Source organism: Aphelocoma coerulescens, chromosome 2 (assembly GCF_041296385.1).
Source record: "Aphelocoma coerulescens isolate FSJ_1873_10779 chromosome 2, UR_Acoe_1.0, whole genome shotgun sequence".
Taxonomy (NCBI): domain Eukaryota; kingdom Metazoa; phylum Chordata; class Aves; order Passeriformes; family Corvidae; genus Aphelocoma; species Aphelocoma coerulescens.
In genome coordinates this window covers 154,053,343-154,080,429 of record NC_091015.1, presented here as the reverse complement: position 1 = coordinate 154,080,429, position 27,087 = coordinate 154,053,343, and the positions used below count along the sequence as shown (strand labels likewise).

General features: G+C 42.8%; 1 protein-coding gene across 2 annotated transcripts in view; it reads left to right on the top strand.

Annotated features, from left to right (window-relative positions):
* EXT1 (exostosin glycosyltransferase 1) overlaps positions 1–26,627 on the top strand; it is a 178,389-nt gene extending 151,762 nt beyond the window's left edge. Inside the window, exons 2-11 of one of the 2 annotated variants that reach the window (XM_069005371.1) lie at positions 970–1,063; positions 3,779–3,886; positions 7,511–7,630; positions 13,168–13,300; positions 14,637–14,755; positions 15,476–15,571; positions 18,548–18,637; positions 22,323–22,483; positions 23,485–23,656; positions 26,161–26,627. In XM_069005371.1, coding sequence (XP_068861472.1) covers positions 970–1,063; positions 3,779–3,886; positions 7,511–7,630; positions 13,168–13,300; positions 14,637–14,755; positions 15,476–15,571; positions 18,548–18,637; positions 22,323–22,483; positions 23,485–23,656; positions 26,161–26,346 — 1,279 coding nt within the window. In that variant the 3' untranslated portion in view covers positions 26,347–26,627. The remainder of the gene's footprint in view (positions 1–969; positions 1,064–3,778; positions 3,887–7,510; positions 7,631–13,167; positions 13,301–14,636; positions 14,756–15,475; positions 15,572–18,547; positions 18,638–22,322; positions 22,484–23,484; positions 23,657–26,160) is intronic. The other variant, XM_069005372.1, reaches the window with a different exon arrangement.
* The last annotated feature ends 460 nt before the right edge of the window (positions 26,628–27,087 follow it).

Sequence of the window (27,087 nt, the reverse complement as noted above, 5' to 3'; positions counted from 1 at the left end):
TTGTATATAAAATATAATCATGTATATATGTATATCTAGACACATAGACACACATAAAAATTTTGCTCTTCCTGCAGGACATGGTAAAATTAGACTATTGGTGTCAAAAAATTCCAGTGTTACAAGTTGCTGTCAAAATAACATCTATGTGCAGAGTCCACGACACTCTGGAGAATGGAGGGTGTTCAGTCTGGATCCTTTTGACTCAGACGAGGTCAATGCCATTCACAGTTCCATGGGCTTGTCAGAAGTACAGTTCACTGATAACAGGCGGGACACTGTTGGGATTTGATGTGTGGTTTTGGTGAATGATTTTGTGGTGATTGATGGAATTGGAAAAAAAAAAACCCAGAAGTGTCTATAGGCACTTTCATTCACGGGAGCATGGATCATTGCAGCCATGTGGTTACTTGCCAAAATCTGGTAGTTACTCCTCTCTCCACACTTAACAATAACCACCAAGTGAGTCATTATAACCCCCCATCCCTTTTTTAGTACCTGCTTGATTTGGCATATTTTGAATATTTTTTTACTTTGTACAAACTTCTTGTGCAGAAATGAACACAGTTGTGCGTGGCTTTTACTAAATCTGAATAGAATCAGGGTCACAGAAGTGCTGCAACAATGCTTTGGGTACCAAAATATCTAGTGTGAGTTTGTTTTTAGAAGTTGTGCATTGTTTATATAGAAAGATTATTGCAAAGGCAAGATTACTTCCTTCCTTAACAGTGTCATTACCACTCTCCCCAGCTCTCTCCCATGGTGGTTGCTCCTGAGGATGAACAAAAAGGAGCCAGAGAGGGGGCTGATACACATGCATGGAGGGAGCTAGTTAACCTGGTGGCGAACAGTCTTGGTTGGGGATGATTTTATCCAGATGTATCTCAACAGCTGTTTGCATTTTCACACCCAGTTACTCTAGGACTCACCACTAATTGAATTTTCTCTTTTCTCCCCTGTTCTTGTTAGGTATGATTACCGTGAAATGCTGCACAATGCCACTTTCTGTCTGGTTCCCCGTGGCCGCAGGCTTGGCTCTTTCAGGTTTCTGGAAGCCTTGCAGGTAAGAGCTGCAGTTTAAAGCAGTAGCTACGCTGGCTGCAATTCAGTGTGCAATAGCAAGGAGGCAGGGAGGAGGGAAATGTGTTTCATTTCCTTGGTGGACAGTAATCCACTTTGCAAAAGCCTCTATTCATACTTCTGGAGCAATTGGCAGCTTCTTCCCAGGAGGGGCTTAGCATTGAACTCATCTGAAGGTTGGATTGCATTACCTCCAGGAAAAGGGTTTCCCTGCATGTGGTGAGGCTGAGAGATTGGACCAGTTTAGAACAGTATTCTATCAAGCTGTGAGACTTTCCCTGGGAGACACTGGCCTTTACCAGTAAGCCCTGGGGCAGTAAAAATAGCTTTTTGTTTTCCCTTAGCCAAAACAGATCTGCTTATGCACTGCCAGTTTTGAGATGGTGCTTGCTGAACATACAGAAGGTGGCCTGGAGGTGGTAAAGCTCCACATGGAAGCTTCACATGAAGGTGGATATAAGCTGATCTCAGGGAGCTCACATGCTGTCTGGGACAGCACCTGAATGTCCTTCACCTTTTAAAAATGTTTTGGTTAGTGGTCCCCTTTTTGCCGTGGGGCAGCAGCAGAAGGCAATGCAAAAGGGCTCCAGAGTCCTTGTGTCCTTGTGGCCAGACAGCATGGTAGTCAAGCCTGACACCTGCCTACACTACCTTCGACCTGTCTGACTTTTTTTTTTTGCAAACATCAGCTTAATCCTGGGGTCCTGGATCTTCAGTCAGCCATAAGAGAGCATTTTGTGAGGTGCTGCAACTCCCCTCTCAGTCTGGCATCTTGATTTCCGTGGGGGCTGAAGTGGAGAGAAGGAGCTGCTGAGGCACTTTTTCGATTTCAGTGAAATGGCAAATGAACACACCTTACAGGGTCCTGCCTCCAGGAATGCTCTTGCCATTTGGGAAATGTCCCAGCATTGACAGTAAAGCTATTAATGAATGGCATGACAGCCCTTTACATCATCAACCATAAAATGTCCCAGCCACTGTTAGGGGGTGTTGTTTACTGCAGTGCTGAGCAGGATTCAGGTACCTACGTGTAGGTGTATTATGTCATTTTAGAAGCCCAGGATACCCAGAAACCCTTCTGGCTTTCTGCTGCTTCTCTGGAAGGACTCCAGTAGATCCTGTGTCATGTCTGCCAGCCTTTGGATTTCTTGGGTACCCTACATGCTCTGGACACGTGGGTGTAACCACTGAACCTCACACCTGCAATCGAATTTGAGACCCAAGTTCTGGACTGTCACTTGCCTCTTTCTCCTACTAAGGAGAAGATTAACAGCCTGAAAAGTGCTGTTCTCTCTCCAGTCTCTTCAGAGGAAGAAGAGGGACGGCTTACCTGAGATGACAAGTCACTTCAGATCCTCCTGAAGAGCATTCCTCAGCTCTTCTCTCATCTGGGCCCAAAGTCACGCAGCTTTTGTTAGATACATCATCTCAGGAGGAGAAAGCAGGGAGTGTACCTCACTGCCCAGAACTTGGGGGCTCCAGGTCAATGATAAAATGTAGACAACTGATGATTTTGCTATCATGCTAGCAGCAGTATTCACCAATAATGATGTATTCCCAGTTTCTGTCTGGATCCAGATAATGCTGAAAGTCCCAATCCACATTAGTGAAATGTTTTAAACATGAAAACACATTACTAAGTGTTTTCTGGTTGGCTTTTTTCATGCACTGATGTAATTTCTTACGGAAGATCACAGTTCTTTAAACATCATAATCACTGCTGTAATGTAGATTTCACCAGTCTAAGATGCTGTGCGTGATACATCTTACCAAGGAAGGTACAGCAGTCTGAAAGATTCCTGTTTATACCATCTTTTGGGAGGTCTGAACCCTAGTCTGGACCAAACTCAGAGCACTTAAACTTGGTTTGATCCAAAAGGAACTAACCCAGACCACAGATTTGATAAAAATCCTCTGGTACTAGGTTATTTCGTCACATCAGAAGGTTTTTGGTTTGGCCCTTATGTTGTGATTGAGCTGACCAGAACAGAACGTTGATCATGTGTTTATGGAAATACTGACCCATTTACTAAGTATGTCTGTGCAGAAGAACTTGTAAAACTCATAAAAGTTTAATTAGTTTAGACAGATCATACCGATATGAAATAGATACTAAATGTGCATGCCGTTTGTTTGTTTGTTTGTTTGAAGACATACAACAGTTCTTATTTTTGTAGACAGGTGATGACAGACAAGTTGTGTTTGTGCAGTTGCCTCTGTTTCGAGAGTTGATACCAAACGGGATAGAGAATTTACCCCTTCATGGGAAAGGTGCTCAGGAATTAAATATGATCTGTATTTTCTTTAGGGTTGTCAGCAACATACTAAAAATATTAGGGAAGTTGGTGCCTGCCAAATGGTTCACAAAGCAGTGAGAGAGGCCATCATTTTGTATTAAATTCTCCAGTATTCCAACTGCTGCATTGAGCAGTTCTGCCCTCATCTGGCAGTGTAAGCACCAGATGACAAACGGCCACTGTCTGTGCAAACCCCACCTTTCAGTGCATATGAATAAACCCAAAATGGAAAACTACTAACACTTGGGCTGCCCTCCTACGGCTTCTGGCTTCTGATGTTCTTTGCCATGCTGCCTCTGCTGAGCTTGCGCAGAGAACGGGGTGATGGTATTGGTGGAAAGCTGGAAGCTTGCCCTGGTGGTGGGGCAGCTGCTGATGGTGGCCGTGCTCTGTGCCCACAGGCTGCCTGCGTCCCGGTCATGCTCAGCAATGGATGGGAGTTGCCGTTCTCGGAAGTGATTGATTGGAACCAAGCTGCCATCATAGGCGATGAGAGATTGTTATTACAGGTAAGAAAGAGACTGCGGCCTTCAGCAGATGCGTTGATTATTTCTGCCACCATCTAAATGGACAGGGAAGATGAATCCAAAAGGTCAGGGCTGTAAAAGAATTTTTATCATGAAGGGATTGTCTGTGTCAGACTGGCTGTGAACTCATTTAATATGACATCATTCATTATTTGATCTGAAGGTCATTGCAGCCACCAGGCCACATTCTTAAGTGCAGGAGACTTTTAGTTTTGCAAAGAGCATGAAATCTCTTCTGGTGTGGAGCACTTGGATGCCAATCTGAGGTTGACCTGTCCAGGTACTGTGATGAAAGGAAAAACATTTGAGGGTGGATTCTGCTCCAGTGCTTAAAAAATAGTTTATCCTCAGGAATATCCTCAAGAAAGCAGGTATTTTCTCAGGCAGGAGTTAACATCTAATTATTTGGTGGGAAGAAGAATTTGTCCCTTTTCTGATGCATGGACCATGTAGCATTGCTTTCTGAAGCAGTGTTCATGTCACTTATTTTTAATCTTGAGATCATGGAACAAAAGTGGGCTGAGAAGTTACAAATTCCCTGCTACTTTCAGCATCTGTTTTGGTTTTAAATACACTATGGTTGTTTTGGGTTTTTTCAGCTACCTTAGTGGGTTTTGCAATCTAAATATATTCTGTAAACTCTGCAGAGAAGTTGATGTGAGAAGAAGTTCTTGAAAAATTGGTTTCCCCAAAGTGCCATTGCCTAGCATGAAGCTGAGATCCACAAGATCTGGAATAAACACAAAGTAGTCACTAAGAGGGATTTTTTTTTTTATCCTTGAATTTAGTGTCATCCACAGAGAGAAGCCCTCTAAGGTACAGGTGTGGTGCCACCCCAAAACAAAGTATCTTTGCAATGACTTTACATGGCTGTTAATTTGTCTAAAGAAGTAAATATTTGTGAAGAGCTGGCTTAGCAAGCCTTGCAATGTGCTGCCTATTCTACTTAGTGTGGTACAAGCTGCAAATATAAAAGAGCCATTTGATTTTTGCTTTTGTGGACAACACATTTTTTCTGAGCAAAATTATGTCTCTCTTTAAATAATAATAATTTGCTGATCTTCATGTTTTCCAGTAACGTGCTATTTGTTCACTTCACACAGCTGCTTCCATATTGAACAGCTACTGCACTGTTATTAACAGTGTTTTTAAAGAGCTGGCAGAGGGCCTGAATGTCTGCTCTGGGAAATGTTTTTGTTATGTTACAGTTTTTAATTTCCTGTTTGAGAGCAACTCGGATGTTTTTATTTGCATATTCTCCTCATCATAGCACTGGGAGAGCTTAATCCAGCCTTTCTGCACTTATTTGTGCAGGGTGGTTTTTCCCTCCCCCCTACTCATTGCTGAAATGACCTATTATTAAAGTTTTAATAATTCCAATATAATCATGCCAGATTAGTATTAATACATCATTTTCTCCACCTGCCCTTCTGGACAAGTAGATTAATAGAATAGGCAAATGCATTTAAAATGGGAGCCCTGATTTTTCTTTCCAGCTGTTGTAACAGAGCCCCCATCAAGGCTTTTTTAAACCTTGACACTGTGTTTGCTGTCACTCACAAGCATGGTATGGTGTGTAAAATCATAACTTCTTGCAGTAACCTTCATAGTCAGAGCAGCCTTCCCTTTCAAAAGGTGTAGTGAGGATTGAGTATTGATTTTACTGGTTGCTTACACACATATACACACGCACCACACAAGGTTGCACATATTGCAATGAAATGTTTATTGAGAAAATGCTGTATTGCCACTGCAAAGTGACTTGAATCTTGTCTTTGCTACTGATAGAGTTTCTGGGTGTGATTAATACACATCTCTGCAGCCAGTGCAGGTAATGTTTATTATCCTTCTACTTATTGGAACACATCATGAATAGTGATGTGATCACTTAGAAAGACATGTGCTAATACATATTTTCAGGTTCTGTGTTTCATACTACTTCTGCAGGGAATATTTTACCTAAAGACCTAGGTTTTACTTAAAGGGCCTATAGGGAAAGAACATAAAGTAGCATCTTGGACAATCTGACCATTTTCTTCTGCTCAAGCTTGCCACAGTGCTAACTCTCTCATAAGCCCAAAGTCTGTATTATATTAGCAGTGTCTCTAAGATGATGGTCTAAGAGGTGAAGGGCTGAGAGAGCAAAGATTGGCCCATCTGACACTGCAGCCAGTGGAGCCATGGACAAAGTGTCCAGACCTGGTTGCAAACTCTGCAAGTAAAGAATTTGCTGATTACTGTGAAAATTTTTTATATGTAAATTCTTAAAGTCACAGTTTTTCTTCAGGAAAGAGGTTTCACAGGAAATAATTTGATTTGGGAATATTTGAAATCAAATAATGATTGCTGCCACTTCTCAGTATTTTAGGAATAAGCAGAGTGTGTTTTGGTCAGAAAAGGGTTGGATGTGGTGGTATGCAGGCAAACTCCAGAATAAGCTGGAATGCACAAGGACCAAATACACAGCCCAGGTATTTGCTTTTAAAACTAATGACTCAGGTAAAAGATTTATGAGAAAGGAGTGTCTGAGAACATGTTGGGCTAATTTAGTGGTTGGACTTGATGAACTTAGAGGTCTTTTCCAACTTAAATAATTCTGTGATTCCAGTTAGAAATCACAAAAATGTAGGTGCAACCACACAACTATTAATTTCTAGAAAAAGATGAGCACAAAGCAGCAACATATCTTAAATGCCATTCTGGTGCTGTGACTAGTCCTTGTCACCAAAGCAAATTTCAGTTAAATTCCCTTGATAGTGTCACTTCTCATTGTCCAAGTTGTACTGGAGGCCTTGGTCAATGTCCTAAGTTAAAGAATGGCACATACACACCTTAGTTTCAAGAAGGACATGGGGATGGTAAAAGATGATGGCATCTTTTGTAGACACTCCTGTTCTGATCTAGTGAGCAGTGTCATTTTTTAATGGAAAAGTGTTGCAGCAGGACAATTTGGAGTTTATTTGTAAGGCAACTTATACAACAATTAATGTGTAGATTTAATGGAAAAAAAGCAAAATTTTTTACTGTTTTCCCTTGTGAATAACAGATGTAGTGGAAGATATTATTCTTAGGTCTACCTAAGGTAATTAGTGAAATGCAATTCAATCCACAGGCTCCCAGAAAGGGGAGTCTTACTTAAGGTGTTGCTATATTTTCTTTGGGACACTTAGTGTTGCCATGCTGTGGTAAATGCAATTCCAGATCCTGTTAATATACTTCGAGCATGGGGATTATTGAACTCTTAAGACCTGCAGGTACTAGCTTGTTAAAATACTAGTCCACAAAGAGTTTTGTGGGATGAAAAGCATGAGGGGTGCATGGAGGACCTCCTTACTATGCCACACCACAAGGCTTTGTGACCATAAAACAATTAAAAACTAAAAATAAGCAGATTTTAAAAAATTAATATATTCAGTACCAGAGGTTATAAAGGGTTGTGTCTTACTTGTTTTACATCAAGGCTTTAACTGTTGACATGCATCTCCATTGGATAGGAGTGCTGAAGCTGTATAACCTGCTAATAGAGGAGAGGGCTTGTCAGCAGCATATTAATTTGAGATTGTGTTGTTTCTAAAGCTTCTGACTGTATTACATCTTGTATTACAGATTCCTTCTACAATCAGGTCTATCCATCAGGATAAAATCCTAGCACTTAGACAGCAGACACAGTTCTTGTGGGAGGCTTATTTTTCTTCAGTTGAGAAGATTGTATTGACTACACTAGAGGTGAGTAAAAATTATCTGGGACCTTGCCGAGCAGCAAGGTTTCTGTACCTGTCCAGCTACTCCTGTCCTCAGCTGGTATCAGACCTTGGTTTTCATGACATGCAATTGGTAACTGGGAAAAAAATCTCAGCATCTTGATGAGTTTTCTCCCCTAAGGAAATACTTTCTTCATTATCTGAATCCACATTAGAAAACTGACACGGTGAAAAATGGGAGCTACCCAATGCATGGAAAAGTTGTCATGTGTGATCTTGACTTTGCAAGGCTTTATGGCTTATGAATCACTATCCTTGTCATTGGTAGTAAATGTATTTCTTAAGAAACACTTCTGGAATTCATTTTGGAAGAAATATTACTGTAGGGATCCTCCTTGACCATTCCTTAACATTTTGATGCCTTGTGATGGGGCTATTGATCTGGCTCAAGGAAAAGGGGGGGGGTTGTAAATACTGTGTCTTATCTTCACACACAGGAGAAGGGAAAGGCCTGATCATTCTTATAAATTATTAACAGATAATCATAATTAGACTGCTATTAAAAGGGGAGACAGATGATCTCAAATGTGGATAGAATCCTTTCTGAATTCAGAGACAGAGGAAAGATGAAAGACTCTTCAGAAGTAGGACTCAGGCTGCAATTTCAAAAGCAGGTTTCTTTTCTAACTGTTTTGCAATTTTTCACATGACTTTTTGACACATTTGTACCACTGAAAGGAGCTCACTTTGTAGGTGCAAATGCATTCGTCTTATGCTAATGCTTCTGCAATTGCACCTGTCTTTGTGCACAGTTGTAATGCACACTTGTTAAGGCTCCACATTTCCTGGTCTGCCTGCTTCCCCCTGAAAACTGCAAATGCGTGCCCATGGCTGATCCACCTCCAGCTGCTGCAAGTCAGTCCCTTAGGTTTTTCCATGCCAGTGAAGAACACCAGGCAGGGAACATTTGCAGAGCCCCTGACATAGCTATCCTCACAACCCTCCCATTGCCCTCAGAAGAGCATATCTTCATCTGTGCTGCCCATTGGCAACTTCATCTTCAAGCTCCTCATAAGCACTGATGAGGTAGTGGTAATGATCACAGCTCACACCAGGATCAGATCACAAAGGTGGAAGACCATGTGCCACTGCTCACAATTTAATTAACCCTTACAGAAGTGCTCCCAGGGACCATCAGGTGGCTCACACATCATCTGCCCCTTCCCTGCATGTGTCCTGTTGTTGGTAGGGATTGCTAAAAGGACAGGAGCACACGGCTCTCCCCAGTGCCCCTCTCCTGCCTGTGCTGGGGCTGGACTCCAGGGGACATAATCTGCAGCTCCCACAGCCTTGGTGTCCATCACATCTAACTCCACTCACACATATTTTTAGTGCTGCTTTGAGACACATTGGCCCATGTGGCTGCAGGAGCCCAACAGACAGCAAAAACTCTAAAGCTGAAGCAGATGGGTAGCCAGCAAGCTGGAGTTTTTGCTCAGAGCAGAAAAAACAAAGTGAAGACAGAAGTGTTCCTGGAAGATTTAGTTTAATGAAACCAATTAATGTATCCCTGGTGTTGAAGTTATGTTATGCGTTTTTTCATTTGTTTGGGAGACTGATTTTGGTTTGTGATTTTTTTTTAAATTGTATTTTATTTCAGGACTCTCAGTCTTTTGAGACAGCTAAGAGGGATTCTGTTCTTATTAACAGATACTCATTTCACATTTCAACTTGCCTAAGTAAAGTCCCAAGTTAACTTTCCTTAGGAAAGGAGTAAAACAGTTGAGAGGGACTTTTGTTGTCTGAAACCTGCAAGCAGTATATCCTCTTCTTACAATCTAATGCCTGGAAGAAAATTCCTAGCAGGATTTTTTTTTTTTTTTGGTGGATGTGATCCATCTTCTGTTGTAATACTGTTGTGTCAGAGTGCTCTGACGGTTCTAGATACCATCAGAATAATCACTTGCCTGCTAACTGCAGAGCCAGTGTATGTCTGTGTCTGAGGATATCAGCATGGAAAAAGTCTGCACCAAATCAGATGTCTGCAAGGACATCACAGCCTTTATCCTTCACACCTCTGGAAACCTTAAATCACATTTTAAGTTCTTTGATCATCTCACAGCATTTGGTGGCTGTTGTGGTTTAACCCCAGCCAGCAGCCAAGCCCCAGGCAGCTGCTCGTTCACTCTCCCACCAGCGGGATCAGGGCGAGAACTGGAAGGGTAAAAGCCAGAACACTCATGGGTTGAGATAAAGACAGTTTAATAGGGAAAGCAAAAGCCGCATACAAAAGTGAAGCAAAACAAGGAATTAAGTCACTGCTTCCTGGGGGCAGGCAGGTGTTTGGCCATTTCCAGGAGAGCAGGGCCCCATCACGTGTAATGGTGACTTGATAAAACAAACACCATCACGCCAAATGTCTCCCTCTTCCTCCTTCTTCTCCCTTCTTCCCCCCATTTTAAACCCTGAGCATGATGTCATATGGTCTAGAATTTCCCTTAGGTCAGTTTGGGTCACCTGTCCTGGTTGTGTCTCCTCCCAGCCTCCCAGACACCCCCAATTTCCCTGCCAGTGTAGTGGTATGAAAAGCAGAAAAGGCCTTGGCTCTGTGCAAGCCCTGCTCAGCGATAACAAAACATTTCTGTAGTGTCAAACCTGTGTTCAGCACAAATCCAAAACACAGCCCCACAGCAGCCACTGTGAAGAAAATTAACTCTACCCCAGCACAGTGGCCTAAGCCACACAGCTCATAGTCCAAAATAAGATGTTTGAATCAGTTGGCCAGCAACCCCCGGTGGAAGGCACAGAGGAGCTGCCCAGTGCCTTGGACAAGGTGTGGGTTAGGCAGTGGTGCTCGAGTGTCTGCTGCAGGCTGGTGAGTGGGAGCACGGGCAGTGCAGCAAAGGGCTGCTGCAGGCACCATCGGATGCAGGCTCCAGGGTAACTGCACTTCCTCAGCTTGGTCTTCTCTGGAAACAAACCCAAAACATCCCTGCACAGCATGCTCAGTCCTCCACTCCTGAAGAGGAGGGGAGAGGGACAGCACAAAGTACAGACAAGCAGTGTTGGATGCTTGGCTAGAGCCTGTTGTAAAGCAACAATGATTAAGGCAATATGTGAACTTTTTGAAGTGTGAAGATGAGTGAGACAAAAATATTGGACTATTAAGGCATTCCAAAAAGAAAAAGGAGATCTTGCCAGAGATCCTAACCCCTTTCTTCTCTTATTAAACTTCCTGTCATGCCTCGTCATTGGAAAGACCAATGTAGATTCTGTCTCTGCAATATGTGCAACACTGTACACTCTGCTTTTTAATTCCTTGGGGTCCTCCATGTCATCTTTTTACACTTCTTAGTTCTTTTTCTGCCAAGTTTACTTTTCTCCCCTCTATCCTGACAGACAGCTAGGTTTCTTATGTAGACCCAGGGGAGTGATAAATTAGTGATCCGTTTTTTAACTGTGGTGAACCAGCTCCCCAGCTCCCCAGGAGGATGCAGAACCAGGCCGATGAGGTTTGTGTGGCTGACTGCTCTGAAAGCAGCCTGTGCTGCAGTGGCAGTGGGGCCCTGCCCCGTGCTGGAGCTGTGCTGGTTCCAGGCGCACTGAGGCACGTTGAACATGAGCCGTGTGTTTCCCCTGCAGCCTTGTTGGCTACCAGTGCCCTGGAAAACTCTGCCGTCTGTGAAAACCTCCTGGCCACGTACATTTGCAGACTTCTCCTTATCCGATTGTGCCCCAGTTCTGAGAAAGCAAGAGGGAGGAGCTGTAGTATTTATGCTTTGTGGTAAACACTCAAAAATAAATACTTTACAGGTTTTCTCTTTTGTTTAGTGGCATAACTTTCAGCTGGGTAAACAGCAGTCATTGTCTGTGTTTTTTCCTGTCCCCACTGCCACATGGGAGATCTGACAACTGATACACCTAACTTTTCAACTAGAAATATTCAGATGCATTCTTGTCAGTGATGGCATTACAGTCCTAAGTCTGTTATACCAAAAAAAAGTTAAATTAACTTATTCATGTGAGTGAATTACTGCATATTAGCTATGGTAATTGGCGGTAGGCAAAATTCAGACAAGCATGCATTTAACATCTGCCCCAGTTTAGCAGTTCATGTATTGCCACCAGCAGTGGATTGTCTAGCGCAATGTAACTTGGTGTTTTAATCTTTTCTTGTCATGGCAATCAGAAATTCCAGGAAAACCACTGCTTGTGGCAGCACTTATTCATGTATTGACCAAATGTCCCTGAACTCAGCAGCTTACAGAGATTTTACCTTGTTCAGACTCCAGCAGCTGCTTTTGTTCTGCTTGTGGTGGGTCTTTTTGCTTGTTTTTTGGTTTTCCTACACTTCAGTCCAGCTTTAGAGACATGAAGTTTCACCCTATACACCTATGTTAAGGCCAGAGTCATTAGGTTAGGACAACCAGCATGTTCTTGGCACTCGAGCCCTGTGCACTGCATAAACTGCCAGTTACGTGAAAACCTCCTTGGGAGATCACAAAAGATGAGTGGCAGAAGAAGGCAAGGCATTCCTGCTTAGCCCACTTGGGGGAAAATTCATCCTTCACCACCCACTGGCCCTTTGCAGCATCCCATCTCCAGACCCGCCAACTTCTAATGCTCTGAGGGAAGGGAAATCTGTAAGAACGCTGGGCTCAAGAGTGTACTGCACTTAGAAAGTTGCACCTTTTGGAGGCTGACTTTGTCCTGTTAGAGATTCCCACCACTGAATCTTGTTATGCCTTTGCAGGAAGTTTAAAGAATTTCCCATCAGTGTAAGAACCACTCTTGTTCCTGCAATCAGGCATCTGATGTGAAGCAACTGTAATTAGTTTCATAAATACATACTAATTGTACAGCCTGGTATATTTTTTTCTTTTTTTGCTTGTGGTATTCTAGATGATAAAGTAGATGACCTAGCAATCTGTTCTGACATTAAAAATCTGGCAATCTCTGGTTTTGGTCCTCTACAGAGTCAAACAGTAGTCACGAAAAGATCTTCTGTTCCATCCAACAAGGAACTGTTACAGAACTGAGGCATGGAATCAGTGATGTATCTGAATGCTAATATCCCTTTATAATTAAGCAAAAATTAATAATTAGTGTAGCCTGATTTACTGAAAGTCTTTTTGATTTTGAATACTCTTACTATCTCCAAGTATTACCTAGCTTTTTAATGCCATCTTCAAATAATTATCTTCTGTGAGTTCTGGATAGTAAAGCTGACAATGAACTAATCAGGCTTACAACTGCTAAGATATTCAAATAGACAAAATATTTGACTTGAAATACAAAATGCAATAAATTGTATGGTCCCCATGTCCAGAGAGACTAATGAGGTGCTCTGAAACCTATGGCACAAAGCCTGAGCTGCTGAAGTGGTGTCAGAGTGTGTAGGTTCTGAGTCCTTTTAAGAGAGATCAAGGAGGAATGTCTAGTAATTTGTGTGCCTCAGCTTTTTGCAAAATGGGTGATGATTCCAGTCAGCTGGAGTCCCTGAAGCTCCTACCAGTGGCTGTAACATTCTATTTAAAAATCATTACTTCTCTTGTTTTCCAGATTATTCAGGACAGAATATTTAAGCACATATCACGTAACAGCTTAATATGGAACAAACATCCTGGAGGGTTATTTGTACTGCCACAGTATTCCTCCTATCTGGGAGATTTTCCTTACTACTATGCTAATCTTGGTGAGTGAATCTTTGCTATAATGTAGTAGCATCTGGAATTTCTAGTGGAATTTTGAAGTTTTGTCTTTGAGTAGCATGTGCCAAGTGACTTACCATTCATTTCTAGTTAATGATGCCTTTCGTTTATCCTGTCTCAATCTTCCCTGCCCACTGTAGACTGGAACATCTCTGACTCATCAACATGCATCATGTGCTTCTTGCTTGCAAAGATTGTTAAAAAAAAATCTATGTTCCTTCATACTTTTCAGTTGCTGGTAATTAATGCCTGAGTTGCTGACCCATTCATGGCCTGAGGGGACATAAGAGGAATAGCTTTTTCCTTTCTTTGTTTATTTGTGCTTGGCAAATTGGAAAAGTGGTAATTTACCCGTGACACTTGTTATTGGGGTGCACACTTGGTATGGATTTGCTCTCCATACTATGTGTCTTCATATGGATCCCACTAGAAGGAATGAATAGGGCTTAGCTTCATGGCTTTTTCCTGAAGCAGAGCTTGAACAATGAGTTCTGCAGGTGATTGTTCCTTCAGGCTGAAGGGATCCTGCTTACCAGAGTGCTGCTATTTTTGGCTCAGCCTGTGCCATCCCACGTGTGTGGATCTGTACTGCTCACCTGCTAAAAATTGACAGTTACTGTGTTAAAAAAGGGAGTAGAAGTGGTAATTTTTATGAAAAATGACTATGACCCCACACAGATGAATTTAGATGAGATTGAGAGCAGTAATGAAGGGTAGGCACCAGTAGGATGTGTTATTCCAGGCAGAAAGGGAAATCATAGCAAGACAAAAATTTTAAAATGGAAGGCAAGGATGCAAGCAGAATTATCAGCTCAGGAGGTAATTGAAGATGCATGTGGCTAGGAATCACCGCAGAAAGAGCAAAAATCTGACAGAGGCTGTAATGGAACTGAGGAAACTGAACAAGCTTCTGGAATTTGTGGAGATAATCTGTAAAAAGCATCAAGCACCCAGAGCCAGGCAGCAAAACAGCCTGTGTCAAGAAAGACATTTGGCTGAACAAACTAGATGTCAATATTGTGGGACAAACTGGATAAAAGAAAGAGATTACAGGACATCTGTGGAAATAGTGAGTAAGAAAAGGAAATCATTGTCTTGGAGTCCAGTATTTCAGAGTGGAAGTTAAAGGCACAGAGTGGGAGTTAAAGGGAAGTGTGATCTCCTCTGAAGCATCTGGTATCTGAGATGAAGGGAGATGTCCTAAAAAAACCTGGCAAGGTTTACATTAAATGCAGATTGTTTTTTCCATCCCCAAAGTCCTTTAATCTGTAGTAACTGGGGCGATTTTGTCTTTACTGAACGTGTATCTCTTCACTTCAGGTCTGAAGCCTCTTTCCACATTCACTGCCGTTATTCACGCAGTAACTCCCCTGGTTTCCCAATCTCAGCCTGTGCTGAAACTCCTGGTTGCTGTAGCCAAGTCCCAGTACTGTGCACAGGTAAGCAGCACTGTTTGGCTGTCAGTCACAGCAGAGACAAACCACTCTGCCACGAGTGAGGAGCCTAGTGACTCAGCCCTGTTTCAACGCCCTGTTTTAATTCTGATGTTTCTTTCCTCTGAGATTTCTACTGTCTGTGACCTACATGCATGGGAAATAAAAATTCTGAGTATAATGGGAGTGGAATAGAGATAGTAATTAAACCCTTTGTTACATGAGACAGGTAAAATAATGAGTGCACTTTAAAGATCAGCATTGTGTGTGCTGCAAACTGCAAAAGGATGTCTATGCCTCAAAAGCCGCTATATGATCTTCCTTCCTCCCACTGTGACTCTTAATCTCATCAGTGCCGGGATTTTGGCTTCTCTAAAAAAAATCCTGGGGAGTTCAGTAGGAGCACCCTCTTGCAGCAGAGTGTCACAACGGGTTTTGTCTTTAATGAGAGCCACAGTAGATCAGTGACATCTGTATGAAGTGGCTGAGATAGAGACTTCCAAGTTCCTATCCAGCCTATATTTGCCTGAGAGGATATATATTGTAAGTAGTCAGATTGGGTGAAATTAATGTAGGAAGTGTTATTTTTATACAGATTTGTATCATTGCTTTTGATTTTGAAATTCCTAACTTGAATTTAACATGTTTGTCTGGAGATCTGAGACCTTAGAGTATGGACAACGTTGCCACAAAGGTCTCTGATCATGGTCCAATAATCTCTTTCAGATTATTGTTTTATGGAATTGTGATAAACCCCTCCCAGCCAAACACCGCTGGCCTGCCACTTCTGTGCCTGTCATAGTCATTGAAGGAGAGAGCAAGGTAGGTGGAGAGAAGCATGGTAAAAGGTTGCCTGTATTCTCCGACAGGACAGAAATTTATTTTTCCAGCGGATTTGGTGAAAGCTTTGTAGTTCCCTACAAAATGACAGCTCCTTTTTATTCCTTGGCCTTTTGTACCAGCTTAGTTGCAGGTTCGTGTTTCATGCATGGGCCCTGTGCACTCAGAAACCATCAGCATGGCAATTAATGCCTTGAATCTGAGATTCACAGGTGGCACCTAGTTTTGAAATGTGGCTCCAAGAGTAGATAGTGTTGACCCCATTGTCAGGGATTCCATCTCTCTGCAAGTGCATGAACGTAGGGATGCAGCTGCATTGAGTCTGGGAAGTCACATGCAAGACTTGGGTGTCAGCTGTGGACTCAAAAGCAGAGTTAAAAATGAAAACCTGCCTTTGAAAAGTATCTTCTCTTACTGCCTCATGAGGTACTGCTGCCATCAAAAAAAAGGAAGGGATAAGGGACATTGGACACCTGTGTGAGAAGGAAATCACCATGTCATCTCTTGCTGTGCAACACACGCGTCTTATTTGTACTTTCACAAAGTCAAAATAGATGCCATCAGATGAGAAAAGAGGGTTTTTTAAAATCCACACTGAAGTGGATGATTCCTTTCCAACTGCAGGCCTGAGAGAAGCAAGACTTCTTGCTTCTAGAATCGGAAACAGATTCAAGTTGGTCCTCTCTGCAGTCTCTGTCAGCTGGATCCAGAGCTCTGTGTTGGCAAAGGGAACTTCTGGTTGCTTTGCCTGTACAATTCTATTTTGAATTTGTAATTTGGTCTTTTCCCCTTGTCATTTAGTAAGGGAAAAGAGAGCCCTGCAAGGTTAGCAGCTAAAGGCTCTGGCCTTAGCTAGCCATGTAAACAGTTATCAGGAGAATTGCTGCAGGGCCAAGAAAGGTTGTAGAGATTTCTGAGCCTTTTGAATGTTCTGGGTGTTTTTATTTTCTTTTTGTGAAACTTGCACAGGTGAGATAGAAGAGAAAATCTCTGACCAGTTCTACAGTGTTTGTAGAAATTGGCCCCAGGCACTGTTTTGATTACAAATGAGTCTCCTGAGTACACAAAGGTGTGTTTATAGTGGACAGTCTCTTCCCTCTAACATCCCAACGTAAGCCAAGTGGCTGCTTGTGTGGAAAGCTGTTTGTTTGGACGAAGCTTGCAGAGCCAGAGCAGCACATTCAAAGGTTGCACAAAGGAACTGCTTTTCATCTCCAAACTTGGCTGAGGTCTACTGGCAGGCACCAGTACTCCATGCAGGTGATCACAGAGGTCTGCCTTTTTGTAACCTTCACTCTTCCCTTGAAATCAAATATTCTAATACCCATTTTAGAGATGGGTGCTTTAGCTATAAAACAAATACATGCCAAGTCCTGACTGTTGTACTATTTGGTCATTTTGCACAGTCTGTAAAAGATCAGGGATGAGAACATGGGTCTCCTGCTGGCCACTTGCTCTGCTTCATCTTAGTGTAAACAAAGCAAAACCTGCAGCCCCAGCCAGATGACCTCTTCATCAGAACCCTGCCTCTCCAGACCAAGGCCATCATAGTGATGGCCTCTCCATAGTGCCTCTCCAGACAGACACTGTGAACATCTTGGTTATGGAGACGGATCTTTCTCTGAATCAAGGCATAGATTCCAAACACTTGTTCCCAAACAGGTTGCAGAGGATGTAGAACTGACCATGTCCGTTAGGAGGGTTGTGTCAAATTTCTTCATGTCCCTGTTTCCATACAGTGAATTCCTCTTACTGGTGTTGACTTTTGAAGTGGTTTTTTGGCATAGTAAATTGGTAAAGAAGTCTAGTAACTAACCAAGCTATTTTTCCTAGCAAATGAGGGAAACAAACTGTGTTGCATCCTTGTTATTCTTCATCAGTTCTCAAAAGGTGCTATTTACTCTGCTAAAGAAACCATGTGGATTTTCATTTCTTGCTTTTATCTTTTCAATCCAGCTTTCCCATCTATTTCCTATTACTCTGAGGACTGTCCTGCTATATCTTTTAAAAGTTTATTCTGTATATAGGTTTTATGTATATAGAATGGTTTGAGTTGGAAGGGACTATAAAGACTATCTAGTGCCAACCCCCCTGCCATGGACCAAGAAGCCTTCCACTAGACCAGGTTGCTCAGAGCCCTGTGCAGCCTGGCCTTGAACACTGCCAGGGATGGGTTGTCCACAGCTTCTCTGGGCAATCTGTTACAGTGCCTCACCACCCTCACAGTAAAGAATTTTTTCCTGATACCTAATCTAAACCTAGTCTCTGTCAGTTTGAATCCATTCCCCCTAGTCCTGTCAATACATACTCTTATAAAACATCCCTCTCCATCTTTCTTTCAGGCTCCCTTCAGGTACTGGAAGGCCATTTAAGAATGTGACCTTTTAACATGCTACAATACCTATATAATTCTTCATGCAGATAAAAGCTCAGTTTGAGTTCTTTAGCATATTCTCCTTTTCTGATGGAGAATGTCGCACCATCCTGGTAGCATTACATCCTTCACACACAGCCTGGGCTCCTTGGTTTCCCAGCTGTGTAACCTTATGAAGGCTGCAAAGTCCTTCTCAGTGTTCATTATCTTTGATCACACTCTGTAGGAGAGCAGAGGGACAGTCCTAGCCACCAGGGAAAATGTCCTCCCCAGAGAAGCTGTAGGTACATCTAATTCTCAGTACAGACCAATGCAGTTTGTCACTAAATGAAAGCAGCCTCCTCCAAAGAGGGAGGTCTATTCAGAAATTACTCCTCAGATAGAAGGTGTAGGCTGACTTCTGGGGTGACAAAAATGACACTCCTTCACTCTTGAGCTGAAGGGTCCTTTCCATCAGACAGAAATATGCCACGTACCTCAGACAAGAGGAAATAAGAGTTAGGAATAAAACTGAGTATTTGCCTTGGAAATGAGTCCTTCAAGTGATTTTTATTTCCTCCCCTTCCTGCCTTGGATACCCACAGGTTATGAGCAGTCGCTTCCTACCCTACGACAACATAGTGACAGATGCAGTGCTAAGCCTGGATGAGGACACCGTGCTTTCAACCACTGAGGTAAGGGGTCTCTGTCGTTGTGGGAGTCTGCTTGGCTCCTGGGCTCAGCCTGAGCAGCAGATATGCTCTTCTCTTGGCTTTGCCAGTGAGAAAATGTTACAAGATTTCCTGCTACACTCTCAGATTTAATGTGTTGCACTTGTTTCAGCAACCCTGCCACTGCCTGCCGTCAGAGGAGTTTTTCGCCCTGGTTAATTGGCTCATCATTAGCATATGGTTCTTCCGTTCTCTATTATTTTAGTAACATAGCTGCAGGCGGGTGTAGGCAGCCAAGAGCAGTCAGCTTTAATATTCTGTTCTCACTTTTCTGATTGGGGTAGCTTTCCCCTCCCCACATAATCAGTAGGGTGTAGGTGGAGGAGGAAGGGTTGTCAGCAGCAGGGGACTGCTATCACTCCAAAAGACAGCATTGCCACCCTAGTGCAGGATTTCACTGAGGAATGCTCTTTCCCCATTGTGTCAGCCCATAAAATTGGAGATCTTTGCTAGTTTAGGTGCTTGAGTGTTTGTGCCAAGAGCAAGATAGCACTAAGAAAAGAAAAATACTGTGGAAAACCAATTTTTACAACTGGGATGAGTATTGATTTCTAGAACCTCTTCCTGAGAACCACAAGGGAAACTGATGACAGTTTATATAGAGTGCAATATTTGGGAAATACATTATTAATGATGGCCAGGGAATAGCTTGAAAAACTCGATTTTCTTTTGTTTTCCCTTTTTTTCCCCCATGTTCACAGTCATTCCCCTCTCCCCACTTCACCTTAATAAAAATGCATTTCTGCCAGTGATGGGGATCTTTCACTGATGCTGCCACTACTTATATGTCAGTGAAAAAATGCGTAACATTAGTCTTCAGTCACTGCTATATACCCTAAGATGTTACTGGATTTATTCTAAATGGATGAGACTGCAACTGCTCTTCTCCCCTGCACAGATCTTGTGCTGTGGTTAGACTGCTCCAGAAACAGCCACGGTACCCTCTTTCGCTTCACAAGTGAAAGAAATAGTTGACATTGAATCTGTTTGATACCAGTGTTACACCATGGTAGTTTCTGCTAGATGAGGAAGAATACGGCTGCTGCCAAAGCACTTGTGTGCAAAGCCCTGTACAGCCCAAAGAAACCCCAGAGCAATAAAAGGCATTTATCCTTGGGCTGGACTTCCTAAGGTTGTTGATTAGGATGAAGAGTCCCATCTCAGCTGCCCTGGGGATCATGGTAATACCTCTAAGGGACTTCATTGCACTGAGGGCATATTTACAGCAATCCAGCCTGTGGCTTTCATGAGGATTTGGGGCTTTGTTTTGTTTTAACTGGTCATCCTCCAAACTTCAGAGTAATTCAGGCTTCTGGGAAACATATGAAATAAATAGCGTTTCTCATTCAGCTTGGCCGTGTTTTACCCAAAACACTTGGAAGCACAAATACTTGTTGTTGTGTGAGACAACCTACACTTTCCTTTGTGGCTTTGTTGCTTTGCTTTGTTTTTTTTGTTGCTCCTGTGAGCAACTTGCAGCTGATCCTGTGTGTTTGTGCAGTTGGTATTTGCTCTACGAGCCCCCTGGTGCCTGTGCTGCAGACAGAACCAGCTGGCCAGCTGTTGCTAGAACCCACCTTGCAGCTCCGGCATGTCTCTGCCAAGGTGCCAGCACCAGCAGCTCTGCTTGGTGGCTCTTCATGAAGAGGTGGGGGGCCTCCCTATTGCTTCGCTTCCCCCACGGTACAGCTTACGCAAATGTGATGTGACATTTCCTTTGAAACTAGCTGCTCATGGAGGGTTGTTGTGGCACATCTTCAAGGCCCAGAAAAGGCAATTTAGAAACGTGTTCAAAGACAATCATAATCCCATTGAGAGCAGCAGTCACCAAGCACATCCTCCAGACTGTCCGATCTCGGCGTAGTAAAGGTTTTCCGTTCTCAGCAGGACGGCGCGTAACTGTTCCGTGAGAGGAGCTGTTCCACACACACAGAGGGGTGTGTGCGTGGGAAGTCATTAGAAACCAGCGTGGGTCGTGATGCAGAGGTTTAAAAGACTGCCAGCTTGGTTGGATTTTCCTGCTGATCAGCTGAAAGTGGCAGTGCTGCTGGAAATTACATAGGATGAGATCTGAGGGGCTTTTTTAATAAAGGGAGATTTCTCTTAGGGTGGTTGCTTTAGTGCATCTCCCTAGTGCAAGGGCAGATAGTTGAAAGCACAAGAGAGGGCACTGGGTGCAACAGCTTTATTATTTATTAAAGTTTGAGATTCTCATACTTCTGTAGAGAAAACAGATGTCACGTTTTATGGGAAAGGCCTTTATAGGGAAAAAATCCCTTCAGTTCTTTCATGTGGTATTGATTTGGATGAGATCAGAACTATCACAACGGTAACTGGTTTGTGCACATTGTCTTTCTAGTTGGCCTCAGATTCCTTGAAACAACTTTAAAGAAAATAACAAAGTCCCTGACTTGGTATTTCAGTCCATGTGTGACTCTTCTGTTTCATAAAAACACTTGCAAATGTGAGAAGTCTGACAGTAATCAACACAAAATGGGACTGTTCTCAGAGCAGCTCTTCTTTATCTAACCTCTACACCCTTAACTTTGCATTCTTGGAAGGCTTTTCAAACATTTTTGAGCAAAGTTTTAGGTCTCTCTGGTACTGAGGGGAACCTAATGTGCAGTGCAGAAACAAAGCCCTCTTTTTTTTGGGTTTGACTAGGACAATTAGAATTGTGTGTAACTCTTACAAAATTTCAGTCTAGCTTGAGCTCCAAAATGTAATTTGAAGGGGAGAGACTGCCAACCAATGTTAAAATCTTTCCTTTTGTATTTGTACCAAACTCTTTTCAAATATAATGCTGACCATCCTTTTGCAAACTACCCCGATCATCCCTTTCCTAAAAGCACCAGATTTTGTTTGGTAGGATGATGGGGTAGCAATGTTCTGTCATGTCTCAATCCTCAGAGATTTGAGTTATTAAAATAATTACAGCAAGACAATAAAAAAAATGCCATTGGCAGCATTTGACGTGCTCGTGTGGCTCCTACAATATAAAGCATTTTTCTTAAAGTTTAGGTTCCTTATGCCATTTAACTAAATGGGAATTTTATCTTCCTCTTTATTAAGCTATATGTTGAACCTTTTTGGTCATATAGACAGTTTTAAAAGTATGACCAGCATGGTCTTCAGAAAGCTCAAAACAGTTGGAAAATATAAAGGGACTCCTCACTGAGTGTCTGTTTTATTCTCACTGAGACACCTTTACCACTTAAAGCGTGTGACTGCTGATTTTCCAAACTCTGTGTTAACAGTGATAAAATGGTAGGTGCAATGCACAAAGATGTGCAAAACTTTGTTTCCACATGGCAGTTACCCTTTGGTGTTGCATTGTGGTAAAAATACATGCACCTACAGCCATTCTTTCTGTAACTTGAAAAGGTTTGATATGTAAAGGGCAAGCTTGAAAATGTTAATATAATGCTGTGATGCTCTAGACTCCCTTTGACAGGAACCATTAAAATGTGCATAATTATAGGGCAAAATGTCAAGCAGTCAGTTTAATTTACTGATGAATACACAGAATTAATGTTTTGCAACAGTTCCAAGATTTTGAATTGTGAATTAGTGGCAGGGTAGTATTTTGTTTTGTTTACATTTGTTGAAACAGTTTCGGTATTCATTTGGCCTGTACCTTTGTCCACAGGTGGATTTTGCCTTTACAGTTTGGCAGAGCTTTCCAGAGAGGATTGTAGGGTACCCTGCACGCAGTCACTTCTGGGACAACACTAAGGAGAGGTGGGGGTATACCTCCAAATGGACTAATGACTATTCCATGGTATTGACAGGAGCTGCTATTTACCACAAGTAAGAACCCAGAGCATCTGCTATCCTTCTTCTGTATGAAACAAAATAGTAAAGAGGGGTTGGGGGTGGGGTGTGAAGAACATTCTTCCGGGGAGGGGAAAAAATGGAAAGATAGTAAGTGGGTCTACTTTTTATGGGGTAATAATTTAAGTTCTTGGTTTAGCTCTGGGGATCTGGTAATCATTATTGCACTTGTTGGGTCTCTTTGAAGTCACTTGTGTTTTGAGGCAGTCAGACTGCTCTTTTTAACATCAGGAATTACACACTTCAAAGAGTTCCTGAATTCATTAAGCTGCTTGGCTGAATGGCCTGTAGCGTAGCAGAAAGGAGGTTACTTCCAGACCAGCTCTGGGTGTGTGTTGGCTGACAGCTGCAGACTGCAAAGTCTTCTGGCTACCCTAGAAATGTAGTACAATGGGCATGTCACAGCTCAGCATATTGCAGCATGTTGGAGAAAACCCACGTATTAGAACTTCAGCAGACCAAAATCCTTTCTACATTTAAAGAAAAAGAAAATTCTGGAGTCTCTAATCGACATCCTTAAGAAGGAGAAGACCATCCACAGGGGATGGTATAGACCTAAAGGAGTGTAATTTCAGCAATAAGAACAGCAGTAGGGCAGTTTTAATAGAGTTCTTTCCAACTGAACAGTTTGGAAAGAAAATATGGAGGATGAATTCATCAGTGTTGTCTATAACATTGTAGCATTGTGGGGCTTTCCTTCCTATTCGTCCATTATCTTGATGCTTAGGCCCACACTGTTTCTTTCAACCTGGATGCAAAAAAGATGCATGTTCTGTTCCTCCTTTAGCACTGTTTCCTGTCTTGATGAGAAACTGATTTGTTTTCCCTTCTTGTTGGAGGGTGAGACCAAAGAAAGGAATTGGTATATTGGGAGTTGAGTACAAAACTTGTGTCTCAAATGAGATAGAAATTTCCTGGAGCTTGTGATACCTGAAAGCCCAGTGACTTGTATTAATAACATTGCTGTTGGTTTCCAGATATTATCACTACCTGTACACTCATTACCTGCCTGCCAGCCTAAAGAATATGGTGGACCAACTGGCCAATTGTGAGGACATTCTAATGAATTTTTTGGTGTCAGCCGTGACAAAATTGCCTCCAATCAAAGTAACACAGAAAAAACAGTATAAGGAGACCATGATGGGACAGGTATGTAATCATAGCATGTTTCAGCAATTGGGATGTATTGATAATGTAACAAGTCCACTTCTAGGTTAGGCTTACAGAGTGATACAATTCTGTCAAATATTTTTGCAGTTTTTAGTATAACAGAACTGTAAATAGACTTTAGATATGCTTATTATAATGAAGAAAAAGGAAAATGGCAAACATCTGTGGGTGCTGCTTCCCTTCATAATTTTCTCACTGTGTTATTCATGGTGATCCCAAGCTCCTGGAACTGATGGTTGCGGTGACTGAATTTCAGTTAAACTCTCATTTTCTAATTAAGTTTTCTATACCTAAGGCTTAGGCATGGAATGCTAGAAGCATAAATAAATTCTAGACAGATTTTCTACTTTTTATTATTATTAATTAATATGATGTACCAGGCTGTCCCTGTGCTATTTTAAATGATATAGTGTGATTCAAGCACTGACATTGAACTGTCACAACTGAGATAGTTTGTGATATGCAAGTATTTTTTCCCCACAAGGAACATTTTGTCCCACATCACCCACTAGCAGCCATGAAGTGCTTGCATTAGGTCCTCTTCCAGCTGCTAGTTAAGCCTTTTGTCATTGCAGAAGTACCTCTAGTAACAAGGATACATTGTAATGTGGGGACACTTGTCCTACTACCCTGTGTGAGAGAACAATGAGGGCAATAGCAAGTCCTGCAAAACCTGCAAGTCCTGAGCAGCCTCCCATCTGTGTTGCCACAGTGTCTGTGCTCTCAGTGCAAACAGTACCATGATTAGTATGGGGCAAGTGAAAGAAGGGGCCCTCTGTTTTCCCCTCACATTTTCTCTTGGTAACATTACTTGGATCTTTGACTGGGGAGTGGCCATGCCAGTTTGTAAACTCCATTATCCGTATGTCACTGTGCTTGCACCTGAGGTATTGGTAGCACTGGTAGCATTCAGCAATTCTGACTCATCCGGGTGCCCAAGAGACCTTCTGTGGACAGGAAGGTGCCATCCAGAACGTATCTATTGCTTCCAGTTTCAGCTTCAACTCTCCACAGGGCTGTGCTTTGGCTGTTTGGCAAAGCCTGAGCATTCATTTTTCATCTTACAGCACAGGTGACTCGAGTCAGCCATGAACTATAACTCTCTCCTAAAAGACAAGTTGTTCCTGCAGCTTTGGGAAATGTAGTGGACCATGTTCATAATTCCTTGAAAGACAAATAAAAAATTAACATAACCTCGTGTTGTGACAGAGATGAATAGTCATATGGAAATTCAGTGTTAATGGCCAAAATGTCTGCTATAATCCTGTAGCAACAAGCTTTTACTTGCTCTTTAGTGGCTCTGTACACTCGGGAGGCTGTAATCAATGCACATTATAACCTACCACTTGAGCTAACTGGACAGGCCTTGGACCAAGATCAGGTCTGGTACCACAGTCGTTTGGCAAGTCCCTGACTTTATCTGTTTCTTCATGCTTTAATTTACATCCTTTGACTTCATGAATTTGTAGTTGTTTTTAAAGTATAGTGGAAACTTAAGTGCTATAGAGAGATGCATGGGAAGTGGCACAAAAACCCCCTAGGTTCTCAGTATTCATACTTTATCTTAAATAATAGTTTTGTATTTATAAATGTTCGTTAGGTACAGATAAAGAATAATAACAGCTTTAAAGCTGCTAGGGCCTTTTTTTTTCCAGAGCTGCTGGGTTTCAATGGACTTCCACAGGGATTACAGCTGCCCTGGACTTTGGAAAATCAGGCCAGAATATTTTGCATGTATACAGTCGAAGACCATGGTGTTTTCCTTGGGTCAGAGTTTAATATGATACAGTGTGGGACAGTGCTGTCTGATGCACTGGCCTTGGCCAGTGGGATTCCTGGAAGCACCTTGCTTTTCACTGCAGGGCATCTACACACACAAGTAATGCCAAGCACATAAGGACTTCTACTCAGTTACAAGCTGGTTGAAATTACTTGTGTATAAATTTCTGCAGATCTGATCTGCAAAATTGCAGGTTTGACTCTGAATAATTGTTTCCCTCCTACAGCTGAAGACCATGGGCAGCAGCTGGTCTGGGCTTGGGTGTTTGTCTCTGCTTCAAAGCAGTGGCCTTCTTTTTTTCCTGGTGGTTTTTAAGAATTTGTATCTCTGAAATAGCTGGAGGGTTTTAAGAAAAGAGTGAGGGATAGGCTGAAGTAGAGCGCTGGCAAGGTTTGGGAGGGCTGCTTGTGGGTGTTGTGCTCCACAGGCTGGCTCGTGGTTGAACTCAAGTCTCCGTGTAGCCCTGCCCTCTTCTCTCTTTGGGAAGTCAGGGTTGTCCAGCTCACCATGACTGGATCTGCTGTGGGTAGGGTGTCCTTCCCCCTCTTTGAGCCCCCCGAGCAGATTCCAGCCGCCACAGAGCCATGTGCTCCTGAGCCCTGGCAGCACTGGGCACCATGGTGTCTGCCTGGCCCAGCTCCCACCTTTCCTGCCATCCTGTGTGCCAAGGCCAACTCTGATCTGTGCTCTCCTCTCCTCACAGACGTCCCGGGCCTCTCGCTGGGCCGACCCTGACCACTTTGCCCAGCGGCAGAGCTGCATGAACACTTTTGCCAGCTGGTTTGGCTATATGCCGCTGATCCACTCGCAGATGAGGCTCGACCCTGTCCTCTTTAAAGACCAGGTCTCCATCCTGAGGAAGAAGTACCGAGACATTGAACGACTCTGAGGACGCTGCTGAGGGGGCCGAGCCGCCCTCGCCCGTGTGGGAGCCAGACTGTGCCGCCAACAGCGAGCGCCCAACCCCGCCAGCCACATCCCGGTGCCAGGGCCCGCTGCTCCGGACTGCGCCAAACCGCCGGCAGGCTGCTGTCGCTGAGACTAGGTCGTGTACAGTTTCATTATGGAACATTAAATAATTATTTTTGAAATGATTGCTATGCAGGTTTAAACTTTTTTAATGATCAAAAAAAAACCCTATTAAAAACAGAGTTCTTTCTTTAATCAAAATTGTGTTGGTTGTGAATATTTCAGAGCTGCCATTTCTTTCCTTTATGCATTTGATTGTCAATGCAATTTTCATTCCTTTTTCCCTGCACAGTTAAATGCTGGAATCTCACTGGGAGAAAATGCAGGTTCAGAAACAAACTGAGCACAGACAGGACAGAACTGAAGTATTAACGTTTCTCATTTACTACTGACTTTTTTTCCTGTTTTCCCCAAGCCAGTAGTAGCCACTGTGGAGCCACTAAGGAGCACAACTCCTTTGGACAGCTGGAAAACTGGAGAACTGCCAAGGAGCCAGATGAGAGGGTAGATCCTTCTGGTTGGGGACCCCTGTTTTAAAGGCAATCAGCCTTGCCTTGAAGGGAGAAAGGAGCATTACTGTGGAGGAGCAAACCAGTGACATGGAGCACAGGGACAAGCATGCACAGCAGGGCTGTGGAGCCATGTGTGAGTGTGTTGTGCT